This window comes from Gossypium hirsutum, chromosome D01 (genome assembly GCF_007990345.1).
Source record: "Gossypium hirsutum isolate 1008001.06 chromosome D01, Gossypium_hirsutum_v2.1, whole genome shotgun sequence".
Taxonomy (NCBI): Eukaryota; Viridiplantae; Streptophyta; class Magnoliopsida; order Malvales; family Malvaceae; genus Gossypium; species Gossypium hirsutum.
In genome coordinates this window covers 6,435,629-6,452,809 of record NC_053437.1, presented here as the reverse complement: position 1 = coordinate 6,452,809, position 17,181 = coordinate 6,435,629, and the positions used below count along the sequence as shown (strand labels likewise).

Sequence of the window (17,181 nt, the reverse complement as noted above, 5' to 3'; positions counted from 1 at the left end):
CAAGTCGAGCTTGAAGATGGGGATGGCTAGAGTAATTATATGATCATTTTCTCTTCTTTTCCATTGAATTTTACATCATGTCTTGCCTGATTATATGTTTTACTTTGGAATAATGAGACATTTGGTCTTTTAGTATGTTACTTAAATTTTTAAATAATCAAATTTAGTATTTGAATTTAACATTATTTATCCTGTGACAACTCTAGCTAATGGTGTTAAGATTTGACTTGTAGACATGTGAGTCCATTATAAGTAGTGATTTTGGCCACCAACATAATAATTCTTTTTTTAACCTCTTTAAAATTTATCAAATTAAAAATAAATATGATAACAAAATTATACTTTTATCTTCTCCAAATAAATTATTCAATTTTGATCTTCTTAAATAATAATCTAATTCTTTTCGCCTTTGTTTCACGTGGCACAATTTGCCATCACATTTGTATAGTCTACCAATTCTAAAGGACTAAAAATTAATTTGCTGAATACTTTTTATTAACCAAAATAAAAATAATAATTAAATCATTAAAAAGACCCCCAAAATCCTGAACGTTTGAGTCCAAACATTTTCTAGAAAAAATTCCGTTTTTCTCTTTTTCTTTTTTATATTACGTTCTATCTTCTTCATCTAAACTTTTAACTTAAAATTTGGGCGCGCGCACAGATATATATATACAAAATTTATTTAATAATAGATTAAAATCAAATATTATATTTTCCTTCACGAATAAATACTCAATATTAGGGGTGTTCAATCGGTTAACCGACTCGAACTAGCATTAACCGAATTAACCGAACTTTTTAAATCCTTAATTGTTAACCAAACTGAAATTTTTTAAAAAGAAATTAACCGAACCGAACTTTTTCGGTTAATTCGATCGATTAACCGAAATTTATATGTTTTTTTTGCTTTTGGGGTTAAAACAAGTATAAAACATATAAAAAATTAACCGAATTAACTGAATTTAATATATGTAAATTGTATATAAAATATAAATTTTCGGTTAATTCGGTTAATTAACCAATTTCGAACCGAATTAACCGTTAACCGAACTTCTAAAAAATTATTAACTGACTCCCGACTAAATTAATTCAGTTAACAGACCGATTAACTGAATTAATTCAGTTTGGTCGGTTAAATCAATTTTACTCGAAATTTGCACACCCCTACTCAACATTAGTGTAAGAATATTTCTAAGACTTTTACTTTTCTTTTTAAATTCTTTTCTCCAAGTCAAACTATTCACACTAGTATTTATTTTATGATTTTCATATTTTAACCTACTTTTACTTCATTTATAAATTTAGTCTATAAGTTTTAAAATTTAACGACTTAAAACAGTGCAATCTGCTGCGCAACAGTCACATTTTTATTTATATCTCATTCATTGGAATTGATAATCAAGTTCCATTGAAAATTTTTGAAACTAGACATCTCGTCCTTAATATAAAAATTATGACAAAAATTTTAAATCAAACCAATTAATACAATTTTATTTTTCAAATCTTCAACTTTTCTGCTACTAGGCAACTCTGACCATTTTCTACTAAAAATTATTTATTTTCAGTACAAAATTTGTATAATGTTTTGGTTTGTTCCTATTGAAATTTGACTCATTAAGATTTTTATACATACAAACTTCATCTTCTAATTATTTTTGTACAATTTTTAATAATTTTTCAAATTCAGAATAGGAGAACCTGAACTCAATTTGATCTTGTCTCACTTAAATTTACTTATCCCATACTCTACAATTCTATTACTTACACCATTTCTTCTATACAAAAATAAACTCAATAGTCTTAAGTATCATGTTTGGTTTAACCTCTAGTTAAATTTTTATAATTTTTGGTGAATTTTCAAAGTTCGAACAGGTTGTTATCCAGAAAACCGTTTAGTAAAACCTTTAACATTTACTCTCTTTTATGACTTCCATTACATACCTCTTTTCGTAAGAAAGATGTCGAAACATGCATTTACATGTACTTAACAATTTCATGTAATTATCATGAATAAACTTAGCATTCTTTACAATCTAATCCTTAGGTAACAAATAGAATTCAAGGGTATTTAGCTTTTTCTTACTAAATCTCACTTCTTTTGTTTCCTTTCACTTTCTTTCTCATCTTTATCACTTTCTCTCTCTTTTCCCTTCATGAACATGTTAAAAACATAATACTTTATATAAGAAAACTCTACTTCAACACCACTTTCATGCTTTTCCAACAAGATTAAGCTAAAAAAATTGATAAAATCTTAAGGCTCTTATCTTGTTTTCTTGATTTTAGATCATAACTTAATTTTCTCTATCCTCAAACTTATGTTTTCTTGGCTATGGAAATTTATTTGATTTTTTTGGTGGAAATGGTGAATTTTGATGGAAAGAACTAAATTGGATAACTTTCAAAACTTCTTCTCTCTTTCATGGTGGTGGTGTGAATTATGGAGAAGATGATGATAATGTATTTTCATCTTTTCCTTTTTATTTAACCATTAATTAATAACAAAACATCTTATAATAAAATAATATTTCAACCAATAATATCATGATAATACATGATAGTCATTTTAATTGAGAAATAACCATTTTGACTCTCTAATTCTTTACAATTCCACTGTTGACCAATTTTCACTTTTGGCAAAACTATAACTTAGTCTCTTTCATTTCTCCACTTATTCCATTTAGTCCTCATATACCAATTTATTTCACATTTTGGACTTTCCACCTCTAAGGATTTGCACTTTTGGTCTCTCAACTTTTCTATATTTATGTTTGACCCCATAAATTGTGAATATCCATATTATATCCACAATACTTTTCACATTTTTGTGATGTAGTCCCTACTTTAAACTAATACATCATAATATAATTCTTTGATTGAAGTGACTTTGGGATCCATCTGCTTTTTCAACTGATAATTTCTATTTCTATTTCTTTCGAAAATTCATATTATTTACGATTAAGGGAGTTTTAAAATGTTACATTAACCATTAATTTTTAATGTCAAAATTTTCCATAACTATAATTAGCCAATTCCATTAATTAAAATTTAGTTCCTCAATTTAACAAAGCACACATACTCTAGGTAAATAAAATTCAAAGAGTACTTACAACTCCAGCACTTGAATATCACGCTTTCTTTTACTCTATTGCTTTTTCCTTTCATTTTCCACTTGTTCCAACATCAAGGTGCTCCTTTTTTGTCTTCACACACATATATCAATATAGTCCATGAATTAACCTTGTTTCCATAATTTTAAGGGAATGAAACTGTAATTATTAGGATAGTAATTAGATTTTTTTGTACTTTAGACGTGTTTAATTGACAAAGTGTAATTATATTATAATTCCTTATGTCATATTTGGTAGTACAAATTGTAATTACACAGTTACATAATTTATATTTTTAAAAAATTTATTAGTATCATAAAAATAATTTCTAATCAAATAACAAAAATTAAAATCAAACCACCATATGAATTATGTTAGTCTAAAAAAATAGTTAATAATACGATTACTAACAAAAATAGCAAGAAAAATAAACATCATATGCAATTCTGTCTAATTGTTCTAGTGCGTATTTGTTGGGCTATTCCCTATTTAATATTTAACATATGTTTTTTATTTTGTTGGTCCTTGACTAAGTTCATCATTATTTGAATCGGAATCTAAATTTGCATAATTAAGATTATCAAGATCTCTTTTCTCCATGTACTCATCGAATTATGGATCATCTCAATTCCACTTATGATTAAAGTTATGAAATATGCAACCTGTTAGTATGATCCGATATTGTTTTTTTTATGCTATACTAATGTGATGTTGTTAATATGAGAAAATTATTTTTGAGAACAATAAATGTCTTCTCAACAATATTTCGAAGCTTTGAATGTCTCAAATTAAAGAGTTTGAGAGTTGTCTAAGGTACTTGTGTTTAGCACCATTCTCTCAAATAGTATCATACCTCACGATATGGTGCAAGAAAATATTTTCTATTTGCATAATTAGCATCGATCTTATAATATTTGAGATCACGGTCCAAATAGTCTATAGCTTTAATTATAAGAACATATATAAACTTAATTTGGAGAAAGACTTATGCTAAGTTATATATCTTTTTATAATACGTAAATTAAGTAAAAAATAATATATAATCTTTATAAAAAAGTTTTATAAATTGTCCAAAACTTTTATAACATTTCTTATAAATAATATAATTTTTTGACATAACTTTAGAAAGTTATTTTTTTTACAAATAAGTTATGTAACAACCCGATTTTCAGTGATTTTAGAAAAGGTGATTCTGAAACCTTATTTTCGTAAATCGAGTCCATAAATATTAAATATAAATATTTACGGAGATGATACAAGAATATATTAAAGTTTGGTCCAGTAATTTTTCCGAATTAATAGTTAATTAAAACACAAGAACTAAATTATAAAAGTTCAATCGCTAAGAAATTTTAATTGACAAAAGTTTGAGGACCTAAATAGCAATTAACCAAAGGCCTAAAATAGCAATTAGCCCATGAATAAACATGAGTTAGTGGATGTTGATGCCATATCCCATTAAGAATTAATAATAAGTAATTTTTAAGTTAATAAAACTAAGTTAAAGTAATTAGTTAGACTATCTTTAGTTAATTAAAGTATATAAGGTTGAGATAATGGAAAATTCCACTATCTTCTTTTTTCAAATGACCGTCCACCATAGATCCACAAAAGAGAAAAACCCTTCCAAGCATCCAAGCTTTCGGCCAAGGATTTAAGACTTTTTCTTGAAATTTTTATGTATTTGAGGTCGTGGGAGTTTAATTTAGCTAACTCTGTACCAATTTGTAAATTTGTTAAAGTTTCAAAAAGTTGCATTTGTTGATTTCTTGAAGAATTAGGTTTGAATTTAATAGATTTTAAGCTTAGATTATGAAAAGGGACTAGATTGTAAAATTAATTTAACTTAATTATTAGTTTCGAACATAAGGACCAAATTGAATAAAATGAAAAATTGTTATGAAATTTCGATATGAATAGGAAGTGGAGGGTCCCTAATGAATATATGTGAAATCAAAATTTTAAATTGAGGCTCAAAATTTGAAGTTATGACTATTTCGAATTCAAAGACTAAATTGAATAAAATGTAAAATTTTAGGGGTATCAAAAATGAGTTTGTATAGATTCATTCATTTCATGGTATAAAATGAGAAGGTTTAATATTTATTGATTTTATGAAATAATTTTATAGATTAAGAATTGGATCAAAGCGAAGTTAATCGAAGAAAAACTAAAACTGTTGATTAGTCTCTGAAAAATCAACTTGTTTGTTTTTTGATTATGTAAGTTCATATGGAGCTTACTATTTCATTAATATTTGTGCATATTGTATTTAATTAGTGTATGAATATTTGTATATAATTGAAATATCTTAGAATTTGGTATAACTGGCCAGTATCGGACTAAATTGGAATATTGTGTAAAGTTGGTTATTACGTATTAATACAGGGTACAAATGCATAAATATGAATGATTACATGATATAAAAATGTCATATGTGACCCCATTTTACAGAATTGATATTGAAATAAGCGAAATCGATGTCCGTGTGAACTTAGTAAAAGTTAGGATTCGATTGACATGTCAATAGGGTTTAGTGCGCGCTTCTACAAGATTTATGATAGATGTTATCGAGGTCCAGCATTTATTGCAGATTCTCATGTATTATGTGACACAGGTTTAGCTCGGGAGATTAATCTGATGTGTTGTTATAAAGGTTTAGCCCGAATGAGTAACTTAATATGTATATATTTAGCTTAGACGAGTAACTAGTGTGGTATAGTTTACCCGTGTACTCAAATCCAAGCTATGTGGATGTGGTATAAGTTGATATGTGTTGTGTTTGTTTTGATGCTTAGTTGTGTATGAATATTTGAGCTTACATTATTGCTATCGAAAGTGCCATGTTTTAGCCAAATTATGCCAACATATGGTATATAATTTTTAAAAATTATATAAAAATGATAAATAAAAATTCAAAACCATTTATATATGGGCAATTTACCAGAAAAAGCCCTTTTTTTTCAAAATTTACCGAAATGGCCATTTTCCGGGAAATCGCGCCCACGTCAGCGCGATGTCAGGGTACATGGCAGAAGATTGCGTCCACGTCAGCGCAACCTTCTCCGCGCGTGAACAGTACCCCAACGGTCAAAAATTTGACCGTTGCCCCCCCCCAACGGTAAAAAAAAATATAAATACCCCCCACCCCTTTATTTTTTTTCACAAACAAATCCTATCAAATTTTTCCTCTCTAATCCTCTCTCTCAATTTCCTTCCAAAATTCTTTCAATTTCCTTCCAAAATTCTCTCAAACCCATATTTAATTTTAATTTCCTTCCAAAATTCTCTCAATTCCATTTTTAAAATAATTATAATTTTTTTATATTTTTTTAAAATAATTTTAAATTTTTTTATATTTTCATCAATGGCCGGATCATGACTCGTCTTGATAGCAATCACATATCAGTGGAGCAAATGAAAATGGTAAGTATTAAATTTAATTTGTAATTATTATTTAAGATTTTTTATTTATGTATATTTAGATAATTATTAATTTATTGTTTGTTATAAAAGTCTGAAGATCGGGTATTGGAATGCCATATCCAGAATATGCATGCTTCTCCATCACCGTTAGTAGAGAACTACCTGCGGGAAGCGGGTTTTTGGCACATGGCGACAGTAGGCCGGGGATTCAAGTTGGACCCGAAACTGATTAGTGCGTTGATCGAGAGGTGGAGACCCAAGACGCACACATTTCATCTTCCATGTGGAGAGTGCACTATCACTCTAGAAGATGTCAGCATGCATTTGGGATTGCCTGTAACACCCCTTACCCGTATCCGTCGCCGGAATAGGATACGAGGTATTACCAGATTTTACTGATTTTTTTTAAAACTCAATATAACCCATTTATAAATATCTAATCCTCCCTGCAAATTTTAAACCGAGACCAAGCCAACACAACCAATCCATTTCAACATATTTTCAAGATAGATTTATTGTATTCATAAGATAATCTCATCACATGCCAAAACCAAAATTTGTTAGCCATACCAATGGCTAACCATACATTCATTTCACATTAACATCTACTTTACTAGCTTATACATGCCATTGATTTCCAAAATAAAGTTTCTTTATATACCGAGAATTTGAGGTTGATAGTGTGATGCGTCTCCGACCAGAGCACTTAACACTACAAAATAGGGGAAAAAGAAATAGGATAAGCACTTTGTGCTTAGTAAGCTCATGTAACAAGAATTATACTTACCTAATATTTTCCATACAATGTAATAAACATTCATACACCCATTCCATACATTATTCCCCTATCATGCACAAACTCAACATTCAAATTAGTCCAATAATTTCCATGTATCAATAATTTATACCATGATTGATGAGCTCATCAATACCATGATTTCCATTTCCTTGTTATTTTTCCATATTTACCCCGTTGAACTACTTGGAATTTCGATGGATTTTCAGAGGTACACTTTAGTGTACAATTTCGGGTCCGTCAATTCATATTCATGTGCGCACATTTCTATTTCAGAGAGCACACACCCGCGAACCTCATCCTTACAGCGGGATTACCAGTCCAGGCTAAATCCCTTGTAATATAAATTCACAGAGTATTGTCGAGATTACCAGTCCAGGCTAAATCCCCTGCAATGACAATTACTCTAATGAGCTTGGATCTGAATTACCAGTCCAGGCTAAATTCAGACCCTAATTCAGATTACCCGTCCGGGCTAAATCCATTTTCCACATATTCTTCGGGAGGGCTATATCAGGATAGGATCACCCGTCCGGGCTAGATCCTTTTTACCATCAATTCCTTTTCAGAGATCCATCGAATTTTCCTTTCATTCAACCGGGATTTATTTCTTCTTTTTATCAAGTATATCAATACTTCATCAATTATCATACAATAAACATACAACTCATATTCACAACAATAACAAACATTTCAAGCATTTAAGAATATAATTCAAGTTACACGAACTTACCTCGATACTTGTTCGTAAAGAAAAATCTACTAATCCCGAACTTTTTATTTTCCTCGATCTTGCTTCGTATTTGAATTTTCTGGATCTAAATAAATAAATTTAATCACTAATCTAATACTTTTCATGTTCATATGTAACATTCTCTATAATTCCATTATTATTTGTAGTGCATTCAAAGCTGTCTCACTGAGTCACAGTCACTAAATTATTTATATATTGAGCTACGGAACTCCAAATCAAGATCCGTTAATTTTCCCTAAAACTAGACTCACATATATTTTTATTATAAAATTTTTATAATTTTTAGTTTAGCCAATAAGTACATTTTATTCTTTAAAGTTTCCCCTGTTTCACTATTCGACAATTCCGACCTCTCTTCACTAAAAATTAGTTATCTCATAGTACAGAATTAGGATGATGTTTCCATTTGTTTCTTCTGAAAATAGACTCATTAAGGATTCTAACCATATAAATTATAACTCATAATCATTTTTGTACAATTTTTAATGATTTTCCAAAGTCAGAACATGGAAACCCGAATTCATTCTGACCTTATCTCACAAAATCTATTATATCTCATGATTTACAATTCCATTGCTTACACCGTTTCTTTATAAGAAACTAGACTCAATAAGATTTAATTTAATATTTCATTCATTCTCTAATTCGATCTCTACAATTTTTTGTGATTTTTCAAAGTTAGAGTACTGCTGCTGTCCAAAACTGTTTTAGTGTATGATGTTAATTACCATTTTTCCCTAAACTTTCAATAAATGATAATTTCATCCCTACTCAATTAACCTCTCAATTGAGCTGATTTTTCTCAATTAACACTTTATCCCATCACATTAGACTACTTTATAACCTTTTTAAATCAGAATTTCAGCACTAGACTTTGATTCCAAACATTTTCACAATTAGGTCCTACAAATCAATTTCTATTGAAATTACCTAATAAGATCATCTCATAAACAAATTAAAGCTTCAATTTCATCCTATTTCATCATAAAATTCTGGCACATATTCATAGCAACTTTCAAATTCATTCACAAAATCAAAAACTAATGAATTTAGTAATAGGACCTAGTTGTAAAAGTCTTAGAAATACACAAATTACAAGAAAAAAGGCAAGGATTAACTCACTTGGTGCAAAAATTATGAAAAACCAGCTTGCAGAAGCCCTTAGGACGTTTTTGGCTGATGGGAATGCAGAAAAATAAAGAGGAATCTCGATAATTCCACTTTAGTCCTAACTTTTAAAGCAAATTTTGCAATATTCCAATTTTACCTTTAATTCTTCAATTCTCCTGATTTTCTCAGCGTATGCCGCCCAAAATATCTCCTTTGGGGTTATTTTCAATTTATGTCCCTCTTCATTTAACAATTGAGCTATTTAATCCTTCTAGTAACTTTTACACCTTTTTCAATTTAGTCCTTTTCACTTAATTGACTACCCAAACATTAAAATTTTCTAACGAAATTTTAATACCATATTACTAACACTTCATAAATATTTATAAAAATATTTTTGACTTGGTTTTACGAGATCGAAGTCTCGATACCTTATTTTTACCCAATTTCTTCAATAATTTCTTTTCTAACTAACCATTAAATCGGTAAAATTTTTCTATCGATATTTTCATACGATTTTCCTATCATATCAATATTCATACAAAAATATTAAAATAAATTTATCTTTAAATCAGATTTGTGGTTACGAAACCACTATTCCGATAACTTTAAATTTGGGCCATTACATTGCTGGTGGACGGGCACCCAGTCACCGGGTCTGCCCAATCTAGCAATTGGGAGGCGGTGTGCTACGAGCTTTTGGGCGCTATTCCGGAAAAAATGAATGGAGGTAAGGTCGAGATGGGCTGGTTACGTGCCACCTTCCCCGAGCCAAATGTAAATTCAACCGAAATCCAAAGAATTCGATATGCTCGATCATACATTCTTCAAATAATTGGAGGTTATCTGATGCCGGACACGCCACTGAGCCGTGTACATCTAAGGTGGCTGCTAAAACTCGTTGATTTTAGAGGAGCCGGTGAATTTAGTTGGGGGTCTGCCGTCTTGGCAAATTATATCGGGAAATGTGTGGGGCGACGCGACCGAGGAGAGAAAACATCGGAGGTTGCCTGTCACTACTGCAATCATGGGCACGATTTCGCTTTCCATTTCTTCGTCCTCGAGTGAACCACCCATATACATTCCCACTTGTAACGAGGTAAATTTTATATTACATTTTTGAATTATTATGTAGATTTTGTAAGAATAAAAGTATGCTAAAAATTTATTTAATTAGGTGGAACCATCCGGCAAGTTTTCGTGGATTACCGTCTGAACTTGAAGATATACGGCTTCTATTGGACCAACGGTCGAAAGCAGAAGTAAGTATTATTGCAAATAGATATTTCCATACATTCGTTAGTCGATTGATATTTAGTATTTAGTATTTAGTATTATGTATATAACTAATATTTCTATCATGTTCATATAGTTTCAATGGACACCATACGAGGATCCGACAATTCGGGCAGTAATCCCGGAAGAGTTTTTACAAAATCCAAACGCTTGGTACATGAAAGTGGTGTTGATCAACTATGCAACCGTAGAGCCCCACCAGACAGACAAAGTGCTACGACAGTTTGGATGTAGACAACCGATTCCTGTGGACCCTGAGGAGTTTGGCGAGCACCACAAAATCGACCTTCGGCTATTAGGTACGGATTGGCCTAGATACTGGTCCGAGTACATGGAAATGTGGGAAAATCGGCATGAATATCTACCTACTCGGGAAGAAATCATCGTTCCGGAGTTAGCGCGTGTTCCAGAATACATGCCATGGTTTAGGATCCATGGCAAGCCGTATTTACTTATGACAGAGGAGAGGCAACGGCAATTACGTCTCGGAAGGGAAAGGCGCGGGCCTCTAAATCCAAGACGAGAAGACTTCGAAAGCAGCCCCTCAACGAGGCCCAGACAGTCACCCGGCGCATCATCAGCGGGCATGCAATCACCGGCCCTAACGAGAGCACCGATGCAGTCACCTGACGCAGCAATTCAATAGATGATACCCATGCAACCGCCTTTCCCTATGATGCCAAGTATGTTTCCTAGCTCTTATATGTACCCTAACCCTTACATGTATCCTTTTCCGAATACTATGGCAGGTTGGAACCAAATGCCTGGTTCAGCTCCATTTCCTGTTATGCCGAGCGGACTGTCGATATCTAGGCCAGCGGCGCAGGAGGGATCGGCTATGCCTTCTGGGAGCTCTCCTTTTTACCAATCGCCAGCAACGTATAGCTTTCAAACACCGTCGCCATTCATGATGCAAACACCTCCACATACACTATTCTTTGAAGGTGGATCATCGTCCCAAGTCCGACAACTAGATGCCGAACCGGAAGAACCACAACCACCACTGGAGGAAGAACCGCAATCACCACCGGAGGAAGAACAACCGTCGCCGAAAGCTAGAGGAAGGAGGAATCCAGCGCGCAACCGTCGACGGCCGCCATGTGGAACCGAATCCCCCGGTCATAGACATTGATTGCCGTATTTAAATTTATCATTTGATATAATAAAATAGAAGTTTATTTGATGTAATACGGATAGAAATTTTTTAAGAAAATTTTGATATTATTTGATATAATAAAATAAAAACCCTAATTTAATTGAAAACCCTAACCTAACCCTAACCTAAATTAATTAAAAACACTAAACCTAATCTAAATTAATTAAAAACCCTAAACCTAACCTAAATTAATTAAAAACCCTAATCTAACCTAAATTAACTAAAAACCCTAAACCTAACCTAAATTAACTAAAAACCCTAATCTAACCTAAATTAGCTAAAAACCTTAAACCTAACCTAAATTAATTAAAAACCCTAATCTAACCTAAATTAACTAAAAACCTTAAACCTTACCTAAATTAACTAGAAACCCTAAATCTAACCTAAATTAACTAAAAACTCTAATCTAACCTAAATTAATTAAAAACCCTAAACCTAACCTAAATTAACTAAAAACCCTAATCTAACCTAAATTAATTAAAAACCCTAATCTAACCTAAATTAACTAAAAACCCTAAACCTAACCTAAATTAATTAAAAACCCTAATCTAACCTAAATTAATTAAAAACCCTAAACCTAACCTAAATTAACTAAAAACCCTAATCTAACCTAAATTAATTAAAAACCCTAAACCTAACCTAAATTAACTAGAAACCCTAATCTAACCTAAATTAATTAAAAACCCTAAACTAACCTAAATTTTTTTGGCTTAATAATTTTACATATTTTTTTGGCTTAATAATTTTACATATTTTGAACACTTTAATAACCATTAACACAATTTTTGGACTTAATAATTTGAGATTATTTGATAAATTTTACTAACCATTAAGAAAAATTTTTTGGCTTAATAATTTTACATAATTTTACATAATGTTAGATCTGGTAAAATGTTTTGACTGGTACTAGCAATTAAGAAATTAAACTAATTTGATAATTTTACTAACAATTTATACAATTATCAATTAATAATTGAAGAAAATATATTTTTTTTCTAAAATTACATTCAGCTATTGCGATTAGGGCATGATCGACTTGTATAGCCTGGGTTCCTACACCATCCGCACAACTTCTGCGGACTGGATGTTTCTCGGATATCCATATTGTTCCGTATTCTAGTGGAGCAAGGTCGACCCTTTGGTTTTCGACGCAATTCTCTATCTGGTAACAGCTTAAAAGGAGCAAGAGATACGGGCGGCCACTTACGTTCATCTGGGACCGGTGGGAAAACATATCTCCAAATGTTGTACATGTTTTCTAGTTTGTACACTTCGTCCACATAACTCATTGGATCGAGACGAAGTTTCTGGCAAGCTGCAATAACATGAGCACATGGATAACGAAGTGCATCAAACTTCCCACAGTCACAAGTCCTGTTTCGTAAGTGTACACGATACTGCCCACCAACAACACCTTGGTGCGGTTTGTCAAACTCCGTCACGTGAAACCATAAATTGTCTCGATCGTGACACACTGTGTGCATGATGTTTGCCCTGGCCTTCGCCTTATTAATTTCTTAAACTACCTTACTGCACCATACATGGCCACCCTGTATCTGGCCAGCATAAGTTGCTGCTCGCTTTGGAAATAGCACCGCCAAACGAAAATATGTCTCTCGCACAACCGATGTTATCGGTAGATGGTGCGTTCCTTTAAGAACAGAATTTATGCATTCAGAATTTAAGAACAGAATTTGCCCTCAAGGGCGCGATTTCCTCCCACGTCAGCAGGTCGTATTGACATGGACGCGACCTCCTGCCATGTACCCTGACGTCGCGCTGACGTGGGCGCGATTTCCCGGAAAATAGACCATTCCGGTAAATAATCAAAAAATCGGCCCATTTCGATAAATTTTTAAAAAAAAGGCTTTTTCTGGTAAATTGCCCTTTATATATATCTACTACACAAATTTATATAAATGATAAAACAACATTCAAAAAAATGTATACGTATGTGCTACACAAATTTATTTTTTTCTTATATCTCATTTAAAAAAAAAACATTACGCACATGTTTAATCATAATAATATGTGTTGCTTGACATTGCATTCTTATATCTTGTATTAAAATTAACAGCAGATAAATAAAATGACCTTGAATGTATAGCAAACCCTAAAATTACAATAAACAAATTAAATAATAATAAAACCAACAAGAAGAACTTCAAAATCTTATTAAAAATTATATTTATCTCCCGTGACAAAAGTAAAAATCAACAGGAATAAATATCAAAATTATACATGAATTTAATATGTAATGCAATGTATGAATATTGACTTTATGCGATTTTATACAAGATATTTTTATTCGATTCAATTTCTTAAATCACTAACAAAATTATCGAATTAGTACAATTTTATGTTTATATATTGCATACACAAACCATTATATTAATCCAATACAAAAATAAATATATGTATTCCTTTTTTTTAAATGTACAACTGAATCAAAATCAAAACTTCATGTACATATATGAACCACAATTCAAGTTTTCATGTGTATGATTATATCAAATTAAAGTTCATCTATCAAATTACACATTAGAGCAAAGTTCATGTATAGATTTGATATTTATCCCATAATTTTAATTTTTCAAAAATTAAAAAAATATATATCTAGAATAAATATGGACAAACTGTTATCAAAATTCAATTGAACGTGGATGTCTGTTTGTCTAGATATATTTTGAATTTAATTTTTTAAATTATTTTTATTTTTTAAAATTTTATTTCTCATTTTTACAATTTTTATAATGTTTTTATTTTTTAAACTTTTTTATAATTTAAAAAAACTACATTCAGAATTAATCTAACAAATAAATACGAGACTTCCATTCATTTTGAATTTATATTTAAATATTGTATTTTAAAAAAAATTATTTTTGTTGATGTGGACTTGTCATGTTAGCATCATAATAGTCTATTCAGCTGTCAGGAATAGCCACATCAACACATTAACTATCAACAGCGGAAACCATTAATCAAAGAGTGCAATTGATATGCTTTTATTGTTTGAGAGGTTAATTGAGACTGAATTGAACTTGTTTAACGCTTAACGCGAAAAAGAAAGATAAATAAATGATGACATTTTTAAGTGTAGATTAGGAACAACATTCATTCCAAATTACATTAGCCTATTGGATGACTTTTTTGCTATTGTTGTTGAAATTGAACATTTTCATAGCATCAGTGATGACATAAAGATGAAGAAAGGGTGGGTAATCTTCCACCCACATAGTGGCAGTATTACTATTCAGTCCATTTTTGGCTAGAAAATGAGCAGCATCATTAGATGCCGTTTAACATGGTGAAAGAACCTTGACCAAATCCTTTTGAGATCTAACCTGCAAGGACTACTCTTCAATTCATTCCAAATAATGAAATGGATATATTCTTCTTGTTTTGCAACTTGGACTCTCTATTTGACAAGATCTTGTAGAGCTTTGATGAAATTGTTGATATATCCTTCTTGAAGATCCCCATTAGATAGTATTTGCTTCAGCTTAGCATGGTTTCTCTTCATCATATTAGCTGTTTCATTGTCCTTGTCCATCACAAACTTGATGGCTTCACTCAATGATTCCTTTGAAACCTCCCTGTTTTTACCTCTCTCCACTTCAACTCCAATCTTGAGTTCATTCACCATTAATCTAGTGTTCAAAATTTGATCCCCAATTTCAGGTATCAACACGATTTGGCAGTCACTAAGCAAAAACTCCCACATTGTTCCATACCCACAGTGGTTAACGAAACACCCGATGTTAGGGTGGTGCAATAGCTGCTCTTGTGGAACCCAACCTCCATACACCAACCCTCTTCCTCCAACCCTATCTTGAAACCCCTCCGGCAGTGCTTCTTCAACAGTCGAGAATCCTTGGGGTGGCTTTAAAGCTACCAAAAATGGTAGCCCACATAGCTCAAACCCAAGCACCAACTCCTGGAACTCATCCTTCTGCAACACACTCTGGCTTCCAAATGAGCAAAACACAACAGACCCTGGCTGGAACTGGCTCAACCAACTAACCCATTCCTCATCAAGCTGTTGGGTATTCGTTTCAGGCAAACAAGGCCCTGACAACAAAACAGGCTTCCCAAATCCTTCAGCGACAAAGTCACAAAATGGTTCCTCGATTTCACTGCAAGTCCTGAAGGCAATGGCATCACTTCCTTTCACAGCAGTCCTTATCCGTTCCCGAAACGACAGTCCACTTCCGAAATCCTCAGCCTCAAACAACATTGCAGCAGCCTCTTCAGGTTTGAGTTTCACTGTGGAAAGAGGGTAACCAGGAGGCAATTCCATCACCTCTTCTACAGTCATTTCTTTGGTTAGTGCCTTGGTGTTTAACCCCATCGACATTGAGGAAACCACTACATAGAATATGGGGAGGATCCCAAGCTGGCGAGCCAAGTCTGGGATCCAAAACCAGAAATCATAAAAAACCATTTCAGGTTTTATAACCTTTAAGATTCCTTCAACTTGGTCCCTGGTTTGGTCTACAGCAAAAGCAAGGTATTTTTGCTGGTTCATAGGAACAACAGATGTAGTTTCAGCACCTGGAGGGAGGCCATCGACATGGGGTATATGTAGAGGAAAGAACCGAATCAAGTTGGGGTATTGGTTCAGGTTTTCAAGCTTTGGTTGAACTCCTTTGGGCACAAAGAAGGAAATTTGGTGGCCTTTATGAGCCAGCTTATTAGAGAGATGAAGGAAGGGGATGAAATGACCATAGGCAACCCATGGAAACATGGCGATGTGAAGCTTTGAGTGGCCTGATTTGCTCATCTTTCTTTTTTTGCTTGCACAATGTGATCTGAGAGACAAAAAACCGATCTAATTATAACGCCTACCATTAACAATTGCACAACAAACGCCTTTTTTTCTTCATCATGTTTGTCCATACTGAAAATATTTTATTATATTTTGTAATCATTACCTCTAAGAAATTAGAGACGCTGACACGAAGGCAATTACGCATGCCAACTCTGTTTTTCCTATTGTAATTATTAAACGGAGTATGTATAACTTCTAATCAACGAATAATCAAATATTCTTGTTTTCTACTTACCCCGTAGATATATTATAATCATCTTTTTTAAAAGATTATTATTAAATAATAATTCAGTTCTGATTTCTTTAAAAGGAAAAAAAAATTCAGTCCTAACTTGTACATGTCTACGAAGTTATTTCGTAAATTATAGCTACGAGTTTTTGTACTTTTTTTACAAATTTGCATATGTACGAAGCTAAATGAGTATGACGCTAGAATATGCATGATTTTGGTGCATTGTTATGGCTTGTATATATTTGCATTTTTTGTTGTAGGTATATGCCTTGATGGGTGAGAAAAATTGTAATATTTTCTAACCCTAAACCATCGCCGGAACAGGATTACGAGGCATTATTGGACATCTCGAACAATTCACAAATAATTCTTAATATATCACTAATATATATAAAAGAATCATAAATTCATATAAATTTATACTAATTGGCTTCATTTTTTTAAAAATTTCGACAATATTTCTGCTT

The 17,181-nt window shown here is 32.0% G+C and overlaps 1 protein-coding gene across 1 annotated transcript; it reads right to left on the bottom strand.

The window, feature by feature from the left end:
- Positions 1-15,069: 15,069 nt before the first annotated feature.
- On the bottom strand, positions 15,070-16,434 carry LOC107939177 (UDP-glycosyltransferase 79B6). Its single transcript, XM_016872459.2, has one exon. It carries the CDS (start codon positions 16,432-16,434, stop codon positions 15,070-15,072), a length of 1,365 nt encoding a protein of 454 aa, XP_016727948.2.
- Positions 16,435-17,181: the final 747 nt, after the last annotated feature.